General features: G+C 46.4%; 1 protein-coding gene across 1 annotated transcript in view; it reads left to right on the top strand.

Annotated features, from left to right (window-relative positions):
- Positions 1-2166: 2166 nt before the first annotated feature.
- Positions 2167-20112, top strand: part of LOC135550942 (E3 ubiquitin-protein ligase Jade-2-like) — a 121823-nt gene continuing 103877 nt past the window's right edge. The window contains exons 1-3 of the mRNA XM_064982227.1: positions 2167-2283; positions 14583-14794; positions 15673-15840. Of these exons, the coding sequence (XP_064838299.1) occupies positions 2190-2283; positions 14583-14794; positions 15673-15840 (474 nt within the window). The 5' untranslated portion in view covers positions 2167-2189. The remainder of the gene's footprint in view (positions 2284-14582; positions 14795-15672; positions 15841-20112) is intronic.

The raw sequence follows: 20112 nt of genomic DNA, 5'->3' as shown, positions 1-20112 counted from the left end.
GGGAGGCAGCAGGAAGGCATCAGTCTGGGAGGCAGCAGTAAGGCATCAGTCTGGGAGGCAGCAGGAAGGCATCAGTCTGGGAGGCAGCAGGAAGGCATCAGTCTGGGAGGCAGGCTGGGAGGCAGCAGGAAGGCATCAGTCTGGGAGGCAGCAGTAAGGCATCAGGGGAAGGCATCAGTCTGGGAGGCAGTCAGGCAAGGCATCAGTCTGGGAGGCAGCAGGAAGGCATCAGTCTGGGAGGCAGCAGGAAGGCATCAGTCTGGGAGGCAGCAGTAAGGCATCAGTCTGGGAGGCAGCAGGAAGGCATCAGTCTGGGAGGCAGCAGTAAGGCATCAGTCTGGGAGGCAGCAGGAAGGCATCAGTCTGGGAGGCAGCAGGAAGGCATCAGTCTGGGAGGCAGCAGGAAGGCATCAGTCTGGGAGGCAGCAGTAAGGCATCAGTCTGGGAGGCAGCAGGAAGGCATCAGTCTGGGGATTTTTCAGGCCTTACATTATTTGCATGGTTTTACATCAGACGTGTCGGCCAGGGAAGGGGAGGCAGTGTGGAGAGGCACAGTGTGTGTGTGTCCCAGATGGCACCCTATTCCCGATCGTGCGGACTGCTTTTGACCAGAGCTCATAGGGAATATGATGCCATTCGGAACTCAGTGTGACTGTGTAAACACCCAGTACACTACCCAGCCTTCGACGCAGTGAGGCATGAGCTGTGGTGATGAGGTTGATGACCTATTTAAGATTAGAGGCAGAGAGAGGCAGAGTCTGGCAGGAAGCATAGCGGTTAAGAGCGTTGGGCCAGTATCCGAAAGGTCGCTGGTTTGAATCCCCGGGCCGACTTGGTGAAAAATTGCTGTGCCCTTGAGCAAGGCTCTTAACTCAAATTGCTCCTTTTAGTCACTCTGGATAAGAGCATCTGCTAAATGACTAAAATATTAAATGTACAATTATCACACCACGTCCTTTCACTCAAAGGTCATGATTTAATTACCAGGTGGAGGAGGTGACGAGGTGTTTGGCGTGCATGAAAGAGTGTGTGTGTTTGTGTGCGCACTGATAGAACTGGAAAACCCCCATGGGCTGGTTTGGGAACGTTGTGTGTGTGTGTGGTGTGTGTGTGTAGGGAGATCTGTACAGAAATCTTTACAGGCTCCCCTTCCAGTGGGTCTTCCTGAATCCACAGTGAGAAGGACCTGAGGCACCGGGAGGGAGGTGGTGATGACTGCAGTTCTACTCTCTGTCTCTCTCTCTCTCTCTCTCTCTCTGTCTCTCTGTCTCTCTCTCTGTCTCTCTGTCTCTCTCTCTCTCTCTGTCTCTCTGTCTCTCTGTCTCTCTGTCTCTGTCTCTCTGTCTCTCTGTCTCTCTGTCTCTCTGTCTCTCTCTCTCTCTCCCCATGGTTCCCTGTGCACTACAAATACATCCCCATGTCTGGACATACACAACACAGGGCCTGTGCATTGGACAGAGGACAGGGCGGGTTGTTAGGGCTGGTCCGTCAGGGTTGTTTACTGTAGGCAGGTCATCAGGGTGTCACTGCATGCATCCCAATTGGCACCCTATTCCCTATATAGTGCACTACTTTGGACTAGAGGGACCTGGTCAAAATTATTGCACTACAAGAAAATAGGGTGTCATTTGGGATGCACCCAGGGCCTGTGGCTAGGGAGGGTTGTAGGGAGGGTTGTTAGTGCTGGTCAATCAGGGTTGTCTGTCAGGAAGGTTGCCACTGTCTCAATGACACCCAAGTGATTATTTCAATGATGGCTCCTCAGAATGACACACTTACTGTGATGATGCTGCTGTGATGACCATCTGATGACTGTCGTAACCGGGGTCTGTTTCTCGCTGTCTGATGCTTATCATGTCTGTGTGTGATATTTGTGTCTGCGCGTACGTGCATGTGTGTGCCTGTACCTGAATAAAGGAAGGATGATTAATGATGTATCCATGACTCATAAGTCCAAGCATGTGTTTGACCATATGTTTCTATCCTTAATGTACACGTTTAACTGCTTACTGTACACCTTTCACTGTTCACTGTACACGTTTCACTAAATGTAAAATATTTCAGTTCATTAAAGTAAAAAAAAAATACTTATTTTTTCTGTGTTGACAGGATGCTTCCAGAGGTGGGGCGTATCCCAGTCTACTGGCCAGGGCAGGGCCGGGGTGTGAGCTGGGTCTGGGCCAGGGGGCATGAAGACCACCAATGAGCCCCATAGCCGCTATGACCTGGATGACATAGACGTGTCCTGGCTAGAGCTGGTTAACCTGGAGTTCAGAGAGCTGGGTAAGAGACTTCTTTTGAGTCCCAAATGGCTCCCTATTCCGTAGTGCACTACTTTTGACCATTGCTCATAAGGTTCTAGTAGAAGGTTGTGCACTACATAGGGGAATAGGGTTGTATTTGAGATGCAACCCTCAAATCAACAACAGGACTTTATTCGCCTTTTGTTTTGTTCAGTCTGTTAATTTGAGCATTTAGGCTCGAACATGATGCAAGAGCTACTCAAACAACTTGGTTTATTCTCACTCACTCACTCATTCACTCACTCATTCATCCCTATGCCACCTGCTTGAGGTAACAAATGCTTTCCCCTAGGTTTGTTTACATTTACATCATTTACATTTAAGTCATTTAGCAGACGCTCTTATCCAGAGCGACTTACAAATTGGTGAATTCACCTTCTGACATCCAGTGGAACAGCCACTTTACAATAGTGCATCTAAATCATTAAGGGGGGGTGGTGAGAAGGATTACTTATCCTATCCTAGGTATTCCTTGAAGAGGTGGGGTTTCAGGTGTCTCCGGAAGGTGGTGATTGACTCCGCTGTCCTGGCGTCGTGAGGGAGTTTGTTCCACCATTGGGGGCCAGAGCAGCGAACAGTTTTGACTGGGCTGAGCGAGAACTGGAAACTGTACTTCCTCAATGGTAGGGAGGCGAGCAGGCCAGAGGTGGATGAACGCAGTGCCCTTGCTTGGGTGTAGGGCCTGATCAGAGCCTGGAGGTACTGCGGTGCCGTTCCCCTCACAGCTCCGTAGGCAAGCACCATGGTCTTGTAGCGGATGCGAGCTTCAACTGGAAGCCAGTGGAGAGAGCGGAGGAGCGGGGTGACGTGAGAGAACTTGGGAAGGTTGAACACCAGACGGGCTGCGGCGTTCTGGATGAGTTGTAGGGGTTTAATGGCACAGGCAGGGAGCCCAGCCAACAGCGAGTTGCAGTAATCCAGACGGGAGATGACAAGTGCCTGGATTAGGACCTGCGCCGCTTCCTGTGTGAGGCAGGGTCGTACTCTGCGGATGTTGTAGAGCATGAACCTACAGGAACGGGCCACCGCCATGATGTTGGTTGAGAACGACAGGGTGTTGTCCAGGATCACGCCAAGGTTCTTAGCGCTCTGGGAGGAGGACACAATGGAGTTGTCAACCGTGATGGCGAGATCATGGAACGGGCAGTCCTTCCCCGGGAGGAAGAGCAGCTCCGTCTTGCCGAGGTTCAGCTTGAGGTGGTGATCCGTCATCCACACTGTTATGTCTGCCAGACATGCAGAGATGCGATTCGCCACCTGGTCATCAGAAGGGGGAAAGGAGAAGATTAATTGTGTGTCGTCTGCATAGCAATGATAGGAGAGACCATGTGAGGTTATGACAGAGCCAAGTGACTTGGTGTATAGCGAGAATAGGAGAGGGCCTAGAACAGAGCCCTGGGGGACACCAGTGGTGAGAGCGCGTGGCGAGGAGACAGATTCTCGCCACGCCACCTGGTAGGAGCGACCTGTCAGGTAGGACGCAATCCAAGCGTGGGCCGCGCCGAGATGCCCAACTCGGAGAGGGTGGAGAGGAGGATCTGATGGTTCACAGTATCGAAGGCAGCCGATAGGTCTAGAAGGATGAGAGCAGAGGAGAGAGAGTTAGCTTTAGCAGTGCGGAGCGCCTCCGTGATACAGAGAAGAGCAGTCTCAGTTGAATGACTAGTCTTGAAACCTGACTGATTTGGATCAAGAAGGTCATTCTGAGAGAGATAGCGGGAGAGCTGGCCAAGGACGGCACGTTCAAGAGTTTTGGAGAGAAAAGAAAGAAGGGATACTGGTCTGTAGTTGTTGACATCGGAAGGATCGAGTGTAGGTTTTTTCAGAAGGGGTGCAACTCTCGCTCTCTTGAAGACGGAAGGGACGTAGCCAGCGGTCAGGGATGAGTTGATGAGCGAGGTGAGGTAAGGGAGAAGGTCTCCGGAAATGGTCTGGAGAAGAGAGGAAGGGATAGGGTCAAGCGGGCAGGTTGTTGGGCGGCCGGCCGTCACAAGAAGCGAGATTTCATCTGGAGAGAGAGGGGAGAAAGAGGTCAGAGCACAGGGTAGGGCAGTGTGAGCAGAACCAGCGGTGTCGTTTGACTTAGCAAACGAGGATCGGATGTCGTCGACCTTCTTTTCAAAATGGTTGACGAAGTCTTCTGCAGAGAGGGAGGATGGGGGGGGGGGAGGGATTCAGGAGGGAGGAGAAGGTGGCAAAGAGCTTCCTAGGGTTAGAGGCAGATGCTTGGAATTTAGAGTGGTAGAAAGTGGCTTTAGCAGCAGAGACAGAGGAGGAAAATGTAGAGAGGAGGGAGTGAAAGGATGCCAGGTCCGCAGGGAGGCGAGTTTTCCTCCATTTCCGCTCGGCTGCCCGGAGCTCTGTTCTGTGAGCTCGCAATGAGTCGTCGAGCCACGGAGCGGGAGGGGAGGACCGAGCCGGCCTGGAGGATAGGGGACATAGAGAGTCAAAGGATGCAGAAAGGGAAGAGAGGAGGGTTGAGGAGGCAGAATCAGGAGAAAGGTTGGAGAAGGTATGAGCAGAGGGAAGAGATGATAGGATGGAAGAGGAGAGAGTAGCGGGGAGAGAGAGCGAAGGTTGGGACGGCGCGATACCATCCGAGTAGGGGCAGTGTGGGAAGTGTTGGATGAGAGCGAGAGGGAAAAGGATACAAGGTAGTGGTCGGAGACTTGGAGGGGAGTTGCAATGAGGTTAGTGGAAGAACAGCATCTAGTAAAGATGAGGTCGATCGTATTGCCTGCCTTGTGAGTAGGGGGGAAGGTGAGAGGGTGAGGTCAAAAGAGGAGAGGAGTGGAAAGAAGGAGGCAGAGAGGAATGAGTCAAAGGTAGACGTGGGGAGGTTAAAGTCGCCCAGGACTGTGAGAGGTGAGCCGTCCTCAGGAAAGGAGCTTATCAAGGCATCAAGCTCATTGATGAACTCTCCGAGGGAACCTGGAGGGCGATAAATGATAAGGATGTTAAGCTTGAAAGGGCTGGTAACTGTGACAGCATGGAATTCAAAGGAGGCGATAGATAGATGGGTAAGGGGAGAGAGAGAGAATGACCACTTGGGAGAGATGAGGATCCCGGTGCCACCACCCCGCTGACCAGAAGCTCTCGGGGTGTGCGAGAACACGTGGGCGGACGAAGAGAGAGCAGTAGGAGTAGCAGTGTTATCTGTGGTGATCCATGTTTCCGTCAGTGCCAGGAAGTCGAGGGACTGGAGGGAGGCATAGGCTGAGATGAACTCTGCCTTGTTGGCCGCAGATCGGCAGTTCCAGAGGCTACCGGAGACCAGGAACTCCACGTGGGTCGTGCGCGCTGGGACCACCAGATTAGGGTGGCCGCGGCCACGCGGTGTGAGCGTTTGTATGGTCTGTGCAGAGAGGAGAGAACAGGGATAGATACACATAGTTGACAGGGTACAGAAGAGGCTACGCTAATGCAAAGGAGATTGGAATGACAAGTGGACTACACGTCTCGAATGTTCAGAAAGTTAAGCTTACGTAGCAAGAATCTTATTGACTAAAATGATTGAAATGATACAGTACTGCTGGAGTAGGCTAGCTGGTAGTGGCTGCGATGTTGATACTACACTAATCAAGTCGTTCCGTCGAGTGTAATAGTTTCTACAGTGCTGCTATTCGGGGGCTAGCTGGCTAGCTAGCAGGTTGATTGCGTACGTTACCTTAAAAGAACGACAATAGCTGGCTAGCTAACCTAGAAAATCGCTCTAGGCTACACAATTGTCTTAGATACAAAGACGGCTATGTAGCTAGCTAGCTACGATCAAACAAAACAAACCGTTGTACTGTAATAGTTACTACAGTGCTGCTATTCGGGGGCTAGCTGGCTAGCTACGTTAAAAGAACGACAATAGCTGGCCAGCTAACCTAGAAAATCGCTCTAGGCTACACAATTGTCTTAGATACAAAGACGGCTATGTAGCTAGCTAGCTACGATCAAACAAAACAAACCGTTGTACTGTAATAGTTACTACAGTGCTGCTATTCGGGGGCTAGCTGGCTAGCTACGTTAAAAGAACGACAATAGCTGGCCAGCTAACCTAGAAAATCGCTCTAGACTACACAATTGTCTTAGATACAAAGACGGCTATGTAGCTGGCTAGCTACGATCAAACAAATCAAACCGTTGTACTGTAATGAAGTGAAATGAAAATGTGATACTACCTGTGGAGCGACGGAATGTTGACCGGGTAGTTGGAGTTCAATTCGGTAGAGGTTGGCTAGCTGTTGGCTAGCTAGCTAGCAGCATTTCCTACGTTAAGGACGACAAATAGCTGGCTAGCTAACCTCGGTAAATTAAGATAATCACTCTAGGTCTACACACTCTAAACTGCACAATTATCTTGGATACGAAGACAGCGAAGACAACTATGTAGCTAGCTGACACTACGCTAATCGAGTCGTTCAGTTGAGTGTAATAGTTTCTACAGTGCTGGTGGACAGTGGATGTTAGCTAGCTGTTTACTCTCCATCTATCAGCATTCTACATGCTGTTGTATGACAATGTTATTACAGTTTGACCATGTTACCACAGTATGACTGTACCACCTTGACTCCTATGTGTCACTCTGCCTCATCAATACTTTAAACTGCAGGCTCACACACACAGTATTCCTCAATCCAACTTCACTACTCTGTTTAATTGACCCCACACGTCTGACCTATGATCCAGCCGTCAGTTTTGGGGGTCAGAAGGTTGCACCTCTCTATTCTTTATGTCCACACAGAGGGATCTTCCCACTGTTTTTGTCCTGGGTCTCTGCCAGTCACCCAACCACTCTCTGTCTATCTGGCCTAGACTACTGACAAGTGTTGACCCTCAAGATCTGTCTCTCCGACATCACAGATCCACTTTATTTACAGTCTGATCTTGCGTTTATAGATTATAAAAATAATTGCATTTTAAAATCCCTCAGGCCCGGGCTTATTTACTATGCTTTTTAAAAGATTATGAAATCCCCCCCCCCCCCTCCAATGTACGTTAAGTGTGTTCCAGCTGAAATGAAATTGGTTGCTCCTCATAACCCCAATGGCTAGACTAAACAAACACTTGCATGATTGTTGCTGGGTTATGAGGTCACATTGCAACACTGATAGGCTGAGATAGATAAGATGAAGAGAATGCCTTCTTTCAATCTCTCATGTTTTCTCCCTCTACCAACATCCCTCTCCATTTACTTCCAGCTCTCATTCTCTCAGACACAGTTATGCATGTACATGCAAATGTTACGACTGAAATGTTTGTTCCTCTAGCCTCTCCCTATTTACAAGATGTAAATGTCAGAGGCTCAGAAGTTAACGGATAACTAAACTCCGCTTCCTACTGGTTTGCTTTAAAAAACCAACAATCCGTCTTTAATCCCTGAAGACCGTATGTACAGTGCTGTGAAATAGTATTTGTCCCCTTTCTAATTTTCTGAACTTTTGCATATTTTTGATACTGGATGTTTTTTTCACACCTTTATTTAACCAGGTAGGAGAGTTGAGAACAAGTTCTCATTTACAACTGCGACCTGGCCAAGATAAAGCAAAGCAAAACAACAATACAATAGAAAAATCTGTATACAGTGTGTGCAAATGAAGTAAGGAGGTAAGGCAATAAATAGGCCAATAGTGGCGAAGTAATTGAATTAACACTGGAGTGATATATGTGCAGATGAGGATGTGCAAGTTGAAATACTGGTGTGCAAAAGAGCAGAAAAACAACAACAAATATGGTGATGAGGTAGGTAGTTGGTTGGATGGGCTATTTATAGAGGGGCTGTGTTCAGCTGCAGCGATCGGTAAGCTGCTCTGACAGCTGACACTTAAAGTTAGTGAGGGAACTACAAGTCTCCAACTTAAGTGATTTTTGCAATTCGTTCCAATCATTGGCAGCAGAGAACTGGAATGAAAGGCGGCCAAAGTAAGTGTTGGCTTTGTGGATGACCAGTGAAATATATCTGCTGGAGCGTGTGCTACAGGTGGGTTTTGCAATGATATATTGATATATGATATATATATATTTTTTTACCTTTATTTAACTAGGCAAGTCAGTTAAGAACAAATTCTTATTTTCAATGATGGCCTAGGAAGAGTGGGTTAACTGCCTGTTCAGGGGCAGAACAACAGATTTGTACCTTGTTAGCTTGGGGGTTTGAACTTGCAATCTTCTGGTTACAAGTTCAACACTCTAACCACTAGGCTACCCTGCCGCCCCAGATAAGGTGAAGCTATACCTAGCAAAGACGTACAGATGACCTGGAGCCAGTGGGTTTGGCGATGAATATGTAGCGAGGACCAGCCAAAGAGAGCATACAAGTCGCAGTGATGGGTAGTATATGGGGCTTTGGTGACAAAACGGATGGCACTGTGATAGACTGCATCCAATTTGCTGAGTAGAATGTTGGAGGCTAATTTGTAAATGACATCGCCGAAGTCAAGTATCGGTAGGATGGTCAGTTTTACAAGGGTATGTTTGGCAGCATGGTGAAGGAGGCTTTGTTGCGAAATAGGAAGCCAACTCTAGATTTAACTTTGGATTGGAGATGCTTAACGTGAGTCTGGAAGTAGAGTTTACAGTCGAGCCAGACGCCTAGGTATTCATAGTTGTCCACATATTCTAGGTCAGAACCGTCCAGAGTAGTGATGCTAGTCGGGCGGGCAGGTGCGTTCAGCGATTTACTAGCATTTAAGAGCAGTTGGAGGCCGCGTTGATGCTCGTTTGGAGGTTTGTTAACACGTGTCCAAAGAAGGGCCAGATGTATACAGAATGGTGTCGTCTGCATAGAGGTGGATCAAAGAATCACCCGTAGCAAGAGAGACATCATTGATATATACAGAGAAAATAATTGTCCCGAGAATTGAACCCTGTGGCACCCTCATAGAGACTGCCAGAGGTCCGGACAACAGGCCCTCCGATTTAACACACTGGACTCTATCAGAAAAGTAGTTGGTGAACTAGGCGTGGCAGTCATTAGAGAATCCAGGGCAGTTGAGTCTGCCGATAAGAATACGGTGATTGACAGAGTCAAACGCCTTGGCCAGGTCGATGAAGACGGCTGCACAGTACTGTCTTTTATCGATGGCAGTTATGATATCGTTTAGGACCTTGAGCGTGACTGAGGTGCACCCGTGACCAGCTCGGAAACCAGATTACACAGTGGAGAAGGTACGGTGGGATTTGAAATGGTCGGTGATCTGTTTGTTCGCTTGGCTTTTGAAGACTTTAGAAAGGCAGGGCAGTGTCTCCCCCTTTGAAGAGGGTGATGACCGCTGACTCTTTCCAATCTTTAGGAATCTCAGACGATACGAAAGAGAGGTTGAACAGGCTAGTAATAGGGTTTGCAACAATGGCGGCGGATAATTTTAGGAAGAGAGGGTCCAGATTGTCTAGTCTAGCTGATTTGTAGGGATCCAGATTCTGCAGCTCTTTCAGAACATCAGCTGTCTGGATTTGGGTGAAGGAGAAGCAGACGGGGCTTGGGTGAGTTGCTGCAGGGGATGCAGGGCTGTTGGCCCGGGGTTGGGGTAGCCAGGTGGAAAGCATGAACAGCCATTGAGAAATGCTTATTGAAATTCTCGATTATCGTTATTTATCAGTGGGAACAGTGTTTCCTAGTTCTTATCCTCCATGGACAGTGTCCCCAAACATTTTTAATTTATGCTGCAGGTTGCAAATTTCTGCTTGAAAAAGCTAGCCTTTTCTTTCCTATCTGACTGTGTGTATTGGTTCCTGACTACTTCCCTGAATATTTGCATATTGCAGGGACTATTCGATGCTAGTGCAGTTTTGTGCTGGTCAAGGGCAGTCAAGTCTGGAGTGAATCGAGGGTTATATCTGTTCTTAAAGAACAACCAGGCATCCTCTACTGACAGGATGAGGTCAATATCCTTCCAGGATACCCGGGCCAGGTCGATCAGAAAGGCCTGCTCGCTGAAGTGTTTTAGGGAGCGTTTGACAGTGATGAGGGGTGGTCATTTGACCGCGGACCCAGAGCGGATGCAGGCAATGAGGCAGTGATAGCTGAGATCCTGGTTGAGGACAGCAGAGGTGTATTTAGAGGGCAAGTTGGTCAGGATGATATCTATGAGGGTGCCCATGTTTCCGGATCTGGGGTTGTACCTGGTAGGTTTTTTGATCATTTGTTTGAGATTAAGGGCATCCAGCTTAGATTGTAGGACGGCTGGGGTGTTAAGCATATCCCAATTTTGGTCACCTAGCACCTAGCGAACTCTGGCAATCGATTCACATATGGTGTCCAGGGCACAGCTGGGAGCTGAGGGGGGTCTATAACAAGCGGCAACAGTGAGGGACTTATTTCTGGAGAGATGGTTCTTTAAAAGTAGAACTTCGAACTGTTTGGGCATAGACCTGGATAGTATGACAGAACTCTGCAGGCTATCTCTACAGTAGATTGCAATTCCTCCCCCTTTAGCAGTTCTGTCTTGACGGAAAATGTTGTAATTGGGGATGGAAATTTCGACATTTTTGGTGACCTTCCTAAGCCAGTATTCAGAAATGGCTAGGACATCAGGCATCAGAATCAGGAGGATAAAATTATCGTCAGATTTGACAAATGGATCACGAGGGAGAGCTTTGTATGCATCTCTGTGTGTGGAGTAAAGGTGGTCCAGAGTTTTTTCCCCCTCTGGTTGCACATTTAACATGCTGAAAGAAATTTGATAAGACGGATTTAAGTTTCCCTGCATTAAAGTCCCCGGCTACTAGGAGCGCCTCCTCTGGTTGAGTGTTTTCCTGTTTGCTTATTGCGGAATACAGCTCATACAGTGCGGTCTTAGTGCCAGCATCAGTCTGTGGTGGTATCAAATCAAATTTATTTATATAGCCCTTCGTACATCAGCTGATATCTCAGAGTGCTGTACAGAAACCCAGCCTAAAACCCCAAACAGCAAGCAATGCAGGTGTAGAAGCACGGTGGCTAGGAAAAACTCCGTAGGAAGAAACCTAGAGAGGAACCAGGCTATGTGGGGTGGCCAGTCCTCTTCTGGCTGTGCCGGGTGGAGATTATAACAGAACATGGCCAAGATGTTCAAATGTTCATAAATGACCAGCATGGTCGAATAATAATAAGGCAGAACAGTTGAAACTGGAGCAGCAGCACGGCCAGGTGGACTGGGGACAGCAAGGAGTCATCATATCAGGTAGTCCTGGGGCATGGTCCTAGGGCTCAGGTCCTCCGAGAGAGAGAAAGAAAGAGAGAAGGAGACAATTAGAGAATGCACACTTGGATTCACACAGGACACTGAATAGGACAGGAGTACTCCAGATATAACAAACTGACCCTCGCCCCCCGAGACATACTGGAGGCTGAGACATGAGGGGTCAGGAGACACTGTGGCCCCATCCGAGGACACCCCCGGACAGGGCCAAACAGGAAGGATATAACCCCACCCTCTTTGCCAAAGCACAGCCCCCACACCACTAGAGGGATATCTTCAACCACCAACTTACCATCCTGAGACAAGGCTGAGTATAGTCTAACCTAGAAGTGACAAAAGCATGGATGAATTTTTCTGCATCATTTTTGGACAGAAAGTTTCTGATTTTTGCAATGTTACGTAGATGGAAAAAAGCTGTCCTTGAAATGGTCTTGATATGTTCGTCAAAAGAGAGATCAGGGTCCAGAGTAACGCCGAGGTCCTTCAGTTTTATTTGAGACGACTGTACAACCATTAATATTAATTGTCAGATTCAACAGAAGATATCTTTGTTTCTTGGGACCTAGAACAAGCATCTCTGTTTTGTCCGAGTTTAAAAGTAGAAAGTTTGCAGCCATCCACTTCCTTATGTCTGAAACACATGCTTCTAGCAAGGGCAATTTTGGGGCTTCACCATGTTTCATTGAAATGTACAGCTGTGTGTCATCTGCATAGCAGTGGAAGTTAACATTATGTTTTTGAATAACATCCCCAAGAGGTAAAATATAGAGTGAAAACAATAGTGGTCCTAAAACGGAACCTTGAGGAACACCGAAATTTACAGTTGATTTGTCAAAGGACAAACCATTCAAAGAGACAAAGTGATATCTTTCCGACAGATAAGATCTAAACCAGGCCAGAACTTGTCCGTGTAGACCAATTTGGGTTTCCAATCTCTCCAAAAGAATGTGGTGATCGATGGCATCAAAAGCAGCACTAAGGTCTAGGAGCACGAGGATAGATGCAGAGCCTCGGTCCGATGCCATTAAAATGTCATTTACCACCTTCACAAGTGCTGTCTCAGTGCTATGATGGGGTCTAAAACCAGACTGAAGCATTTCGTATACATTGTTTGTCTTCAGGAAGGCAGTGAGTTGCAGCGCAACAGCCCTTTCTAAAAATTTTGAGAGGAATGGAAGATTCGATATAGGCCGATTAGTTTTTTATATTTTCTGGGTCAAGGTTTGGCTTTTTCAAGAGAGGCTTTATTACTGTCACTTTTAGTGAGTTTGGTACACATCCGGTGGATAGAGAGCCGTTTATTATGTTCAACATAGGAGGGCCAAGCACAGGATGCAGCTCTTTCAGTAGTTTAGTTGGAATAGGGTCCAGTATGCAGCTTGAAGGTTTAGAGGCCATGATTATTTTCATCATTGTGTCAAGAGATATAGTACTAAAACACTTGAGCGTCTCTCTTGATCCTAGGTCCTGGCAGAGTTGTGCAGACTCAGGACAACTGAGCTTTGAAGGAATACGCAGATTTAAAGAGGAGTCCGTAATTTGCTTTCTAATAATCATAATCTTTTCCTCAAAGAAGTTCATGAATTTATCACTGCTAAAGTGAAAGTCATCCTCTCTTGGGGAATGGTGCTTTTTAGTTAGCTTTGCGACAGATTCAAAAAGGAATTTCGGATTGTTCTTATTTTCCTCAATTTAGTTAGAAAAATAGGATGATCGAGCAGCAGTAAGGGCTCTTCGGTACTGCACGGTACTGTCTTTCCAAGCTAGTCGGAAGACTTCCAGTTTGGTGTGGCGCCATTTCCGTTCCAATTTTCTGGAAGCTTGCTTCAGAGCTCGGGTATTTTCTGTGTACCAGGGAGCTAGTTTCTTATGAGAATTTTTTTTAGTTTTTAGGGGTGCTATTGCATCTAGGGTATTGCGCAAGGTTAAATTGAGTTCCTCAGTTAGGTGGTTAACTGATTTTTGTCCTCTGGCTTCCTTGGGTAGACAGAGGGAATCTGGAAGGACATCAAGGAATCTTTGTGTTGTCTGTGAATTTATAGCACGACTTTTTATGTTCCTTGGTTGGGGTCTGAGCAGATTATTTGTTGCAATTGCAAACGTAATAAAATGGTGGTCCGATAGTCCAGGATTATGAGGAAAAACATTAAGATCCACAACATTTATTTCATGGGACAAAACTAGGTCCAGCGTATGACTGTGACAGTGAGTGGGTCCAGAGACATGTTGGACAAAACCCACTGAGTCGATGATGGCTCCGAAAGCCTTTTGGAGTGGGTCTGTGGACTTTTCCATGTGAATATTAAAGTCACCAAAGATTATGTAGACAGCTATGAAAAATACAGATGAATACTCTCTAGGTAGATAGTGTGGTCTACAGCTTATCATGAGATACTCTAGCTCATTAGATATCGTCCACAACTACAGGAAGCATTTGGTTGCAGTCATCGTAGCTGGCACAACCAGTTATTGAGTGTCAGGAGGCAATTACTTTTTCACACAGCGGAATTGGGTATTGCATAACTTTGTTAAATAAATACAATTAGTGTCTATTTTTTTGGTTGTTTGTAAAACTTAGGTTCCTTTTATCTAATATTAGATTTTGGTTGAAGATCGGATATCATTAAGTACAAAAAATATACTGAATGTAATCCATGACAGGCCTTTTACCAGTACTTATAAGATTTTGGCTCATTTACACAGGCAGCCCGATTCGGATCTTTGGCCCAATTTATTGCCAAATCATTTGATCTGATTGGTCAAAAGATAAGTTAAGTGACAAAAGATCAGATTGCAGCCTTGTTCTGACACATTGACAGTTGCTTTTGTTTGTGGCAATTTGACGTACAAGATACATTTATTGCCAGGGTTTAATAGTACAAAATGTTCAGCAAACGAATGAGAAATGAAAGAGACACAGCGCAAGACACATGTCAATCAGATATAGATTTCCATAGGTGATAAGGGTTACAGCTAGCCATGTGACTAGCTGTGACTCTTAACTAGACGCTCTGTCCTTCTTTCCCAAACATATAATAGACCGACTCTGACCCATGTCCCAACCCAGTGTCTGACACTGACCCACCTCTCTCTCCTTCCCTCCCTCCCTCAGCGCTGCCGGAGCTGGACGAGCTGACCATGGAGCGTGTGCTGGTGGAGCTGGAGAGCCAGTGTGAGGAGAACATGCAGCAGGCCATCGAGAAGGAGGAGGGCCTGGGCATCGAGTACGACGAGGATGTGGTGTGTGACGTGTGCCGGTCCCCAGAGGGAGAGGATGGGAACGAGATGGTCTTCTGTGACAAGTGCAACATCTGCGTACATCAGGTACAGGGAGGGGTGGCGGTGGAGGTGGGATGTTTTGCTGGGTGAAGAGGACGGGACAAGTAGATGCTCTCGGGTGTTAACAGTGTCTTCTCGTTGGAAGAGGGTGTAAGTGAATAGAGGGGAAAGTCTGTTTTGGTCGTATTGAGGGTGTTTTGTTTGGGATCAGGGGGCGATTGGGGATGGTGGGATTTGTAGTTCTTTGGGGTCATTACAAGAAGGACAAAGGTGTTAATTGGGGATTGTTTATAGTTACGTGGAGAAACTGGATACTATACTCTTCTTCCTTTGACTCCTTACCTCCCAACTGTCAGATCTTACAGAAAATAGGCCATCATTGTAAATAAGAATTTGTTCTTAACTGACTTGTTAAATAAAAAATATCCCTGTTATTGGAATTAAAATATTATTCTGAGTTTTTGACAATTATAAACAGTAAGAAAAATACATCCAAGAAATAGACCCATCGACCTCGTTTTAGTTTTTCAGGCTGCTGTTTTTTTATTGGGTGTAATGACGTTAATTGGTTTCACAATTCTCTGGCAGTCATACTCTGTCAACCTCCTCTGTTCAACGCTGTTTTGAAATGTTTGAAAATAGTTCCTCGTCCCTTTTTCCTTCCCCTGCCTCTCCTCTTCACTTTCCTCCCTCCTCTCCATCTCCTCTCCTGTCTCCTCCCCCTTTCTCCTGTCTCCTCCCCCTTTCTCCTGTCTCCTCCCCCTCTCTCATCTCCTCTCTCTCCTCTCTCTCCTCCCTCTCCCCACCCTCTCCCTCTCTCTCCTCTGTCTCCTTCCCCTCTCTCCTCTGTCTCCTCCCCCCTCTCCTTCTCTTTCTCCTCCTCCTCTCTCCTTTTCCTCCCTCACCCCTCTGTCTCTCCCCAGGCGTGTTATGGGATCCTGAAGGTCCCACAGGGGAGCTGGCTGTGCCGAACCTGTGCCCTAGGGGTGCAACCCAAATGCCTGCTGTGCCCCAAGAGAGGCGGAGCCCTGAAGCCCACCCGCAGTGGAACCAAGTGGGTCCATGTCAGCTGTGCCTTATGGATCCCTGAGGTGAGCCCACTGGACACACACACATATGTGCACCCCACACACACTCAAGCACGCACACATACATACAGTGCCTTCAGAAAGTATTCATTCCCCTTGACTTGTTCCACATTTTGTTGTGTTACAGCCTGAATTCAAAATGGATTAAATGTTGTTGTTTTTTCACCCATCTACACACAATAACCCATAATTAAAAAGTGAACTTTTCGCAAATCTATTGAAAATGTATTACAGAAATATCTCATTTACATACAGTACCAGTCAAAAGTTTGGACACACCTACTCATTCAAGGGTTTTTCTTTAGCTGTCATCGAGGCAAAGGGTGGCTACTTTGAAGAATCTCAAATATAAATATTTTGATTTGTTTAACACTTTTTTTGGGTTTACAACATGATTCCATATGTGTTATTTCATAGTTTTGATGTCTTCACTATTATTCTACAATGTAGAAAATAGTACAAATAAAGAAAAACCCTTGAATGAGTAGGTTTGTCCAAACTTCTGACACACCTGAGTCAATATATCTTAGAATCACCTTTGGCAGCGATTACAGCTGTGAGTCTTTCTGCATAAGTCTCTAAGAGCTCTGCACAACATGTTCATATTGTTCTTGAAAAAAAATCCTCAAAGCAAGACTCGGAAGTGCAAAATATAGTATTTAACATTTTTTTATTTAACCTTTATTTAACTAGGCAGGTCAGTTAAGAACAAATTCTTATTTACAATGACGGCCGACCCCGACTAAACCCTCCCCTAAACCGGCCGACTCTGGGCCAATTGTGCGCCTCCCTGTGGGACTCCCGATCACGGCCGGTTGTGATACAGCCCGGGATCGAACCCGGGTCTGTAGTGACGCCTCTAGACCGCTGCGCCAGTCAGGATCCCTTTTTTTGTACGTCTGACAAACACTTTCCATTGATTTGTTATTTCACCCCAACATAACAAATCATTAATATAAACAAACTGACGTAGTCTGGTCCACTTACTGAGTCTGGCTTTAAGCTCTGTCAAGCTGGTTGTTGATCATTGCTAGACAGCCGTTTTCAAGTCTTGCCATAGAAGTCGATTTTAATTGAATTACATACAGTAGGGAGGAACTATTGGATATACAGTGCCTTGCGAAAGTATTCGGCGCCCTTGAACTTTGCGACCTTTTGCCACATTTCAGCCTTCAAACATAAAGATATAAAACTGTATTTTTTTGTGAAGAATCAACAACAAGTGGGACACAATCATGAAGTGGAACGACATTTATTGGATATTTCAAACTTTTTTAACAAATCAAAAACTGAAAAATTGGGCGTGCAAAATTATTCAGCCCCCTTAAGTTAATACTTTGTAGCGCCACCTTTTGCTGCGATTACAGCTGTAAGTCGCTTGGGGTATGTCTCTATCAGTTTTGCACATCGAGAGACCGAAAAAAAAATTCCATTCCTCCTTGCAAAACAGCTCGAGCTCAGTGAGGTTGGATGGAGAGCATTTGTGAACAGCAGTTTTCAGTTCTTTCCACAGATTCTTGATTGGATTCAGGTCTGGACTTTGACTTGGCCATTCTAACACCTGGATATGTTTATTTTTGAACCATTCCATTGTAGATTTTGCTTTATGTTTTGGATCATTGTCTTGTTGGAAGACAAATCTCCGTCCCAGTCTCAGGTCTTTTGCAGACTCCATCGGGTTTTCTTCCAGAATGGTCCTGTATTTGGCTCCATCCATCTTCCCATCAATTTTAACCATATTCCCTGTCCCTGCTGAAGAAATTCAGGCCCAAACCATGATGCTGCCACCACCATGTTTGACAGTGGGGATGGTGTGTTTCATGGTGATGAGCTGTGTTGCTTTTACGCCAAACATAACGTTTTGCATTGTTGCCAAAAAGTTCAATTTTGGTTTCATCTGACCAGAGCACCTTCTTCCACATGTTTGGTGTGTGTCTCCCAGATGGCTTGTGGCAACCTTTAAACAACACTTTTTATGGATATCTTTAAGAAATGGCTTTCTTCTTGCCACTCTTCCATAAAGGCCAGATTTGTGCAATATACGACTGATTGTTGTCCTATGGACAGAGTCTCCACCTCAGCTGTAGATTTCTGCAGTTCATCCAGAGTGATCATGGGCCTCTTGGCTGCATCTCTGATCAGTCTTCTCCTTGTATGAGCTGAAAGTTTAGAGGGACGGCCAGGTCTTGGTAGATTTGCAGTGGTCTGATACTCCTTCCATTTCAATATTATCGCTTGCACAGTGCTCCTTGGGATGTTTAAAGCTTGGGAAATCTTTTTGTTTCCAAATCCGGCTTTAAACTTCTTCACAACAGTATCTCGGACCTGCCTGGTGTGTTCCTTGTTCTTCATGATGCTCTCTGCGCTTTTAACGGACCTCTGAGACTATCACAGTGCAGGTGGATTTATACGGAGACTTGATTACACACAGGTGGATTGTATTTATCATCATTAGTCATTTAGGTCAACATTGGATCATTCAGAGATCCTCACTGAACTTCTGGAGCGAGTTTGCTGCACTGAAAGTAAAGGGGCTGAATAATTTTGCACGCCCAATTTTCAGTTTTTGATTTGTTAAAAAAGTTTGAAATATCCAATAAATGTCGTTCCACTTCATGATTGTGTCCCACTTGTTGTTGATTCTTCACAAAAAAATACAGTTTTATATCTTTATTTTTGAAGCCTGAAATGTGGCAAAAGGTCGCAAAGTTCAAGGGGGGCCGAATACTTTCGCAAGGCACTGTAAGACCAACATCAACTCACCAACATTACGACCAGGAATACGACTTTCCCGAAGCGGATCCTCTGTTTGGCCTAACACTCAGAACAATGGATTGGATCCCAGCCGGCGACCCAAAACAACGGCGCCGTAGAAGGGGCAGACGGAGCGGTCTTCTGGTCAGGCTCTGTAGACGGGCACATCGCGCACAGCTCCCGAGCATACTACTCGCCAATGTCCAGTCTCTTGACAACAAGGTAGACGAAATCCGAGCAAGGGTAGCATTCCAGAGAGACATCAGAGACTGTGACGTTCTTTGTTTCACGGAAACATGGCTCACTCGAGACACACTATCGGAGTCGGTACAGCCTCCTGGTTTCTTCACGCATCGTGCCGACAGAAACAAGCATCTCTCTGGTAAGAAGGGCGGGGGTGTATGTCTTATGATTAACGAGTCGTGGTGTGATCATAACAACATACAGGTTCTCAAGTCCTTTTGTTCACCTGACTTGGAATTCCTCACAATCAAATGCTGACCGCACTATCTACCAAGATAATTCTCTTCGATCATAATCACAGTCGGGTACATTCCCCCCCCCAAGCAGACACATCAACGGCCCAGAAAGGATTTCATTCGACCCTATGTAAACTGGAAAACACATATCCTGAGGCTGCTTTTATTGTAGCTGGGGATTTTAACAAGGCTAATCTGAAAACAAGGCTCCCCAAATTCTATCAGCGTATCGATTGTGCTACCAGGGCTGGGAAAACCCTAGATCAATGTTATTCTAACATCCGCGACACATATAAGGCCCTCCCCTGCCCTCCTTTCGGAAAAGCTGACCACAACTCCATTTTGTTGCTCCCAGCCTATAGACAGAAACTAAAACAGGAAGCACCCGCGCTCAGGTCTGTTCAACGATGGTCCTACCAATCGGATTCCACACTTCAAGATTGCTTCGATCACGTGGACTGGGATATGTTCCGCATTGCGGCGAACAACAACATTGACGAATACGCTGATTCAGTGAGCGAGTTTATTAGCAAGTTCATCGGTGATGTTGTACCCACAGTGTCTATTAAAACATTCCCCAACCAGAAACTGTGGATTGATGGCAGCATTCGCGCATAACTGAAAGCGCGAACCACTGTTTTTAATCAGGGTGACCGGAAACATGACCAAATACAAACAGTGTAGCGATTCCCTCCGCAAGGCAATCAAACAAGCTAAGCGTCAGTATAGAGACAAAGTGGAGTCACAATTCAACGGCTCAGACACGAGGTATGTGGCAGGGTCTACAGTCAATCACGGACTTCTTCAAAAGATAAACCAGCCCCTTCGCGGACCACGATGCCTTGCTCCCAGACAGACAAAACAACTTTTTTGCTCGCTTTGAGGACAATACAGTGCCACTGACACGGCCCGCTACCAAAACCTGCGGACTCTCCTTTACTGCAGCCAACGTGAGTAAAACATTTAAACGTGTTAATCCTCGCAAGGATTCAGGCCCAGACGCCATCCCCGGCCATGTTCTCAGAGCATGCGCAGACCAGCT

Source organism: Oncorhynchus masou, chromosome 12 (assembly GCF_036934945.1).
Source record: "Oncorhynchus masou masou isolate Uvic2021 chromosome 12, UVic_Omas_1.1, whole genome shotgun sequence".
Taxonomy (NCBI): domain Eukaryota; kingdom Metazoa; phylum Chordata; class Actinopteri; order Salmoniformes; family Salmonidae; genus Oncorhynchus; species Oncorhynchus masou.
Note: the sequence above shows the minus strand (reverse complement) of the source record. Positions and strands in the feature narration are given on the sequence as shown.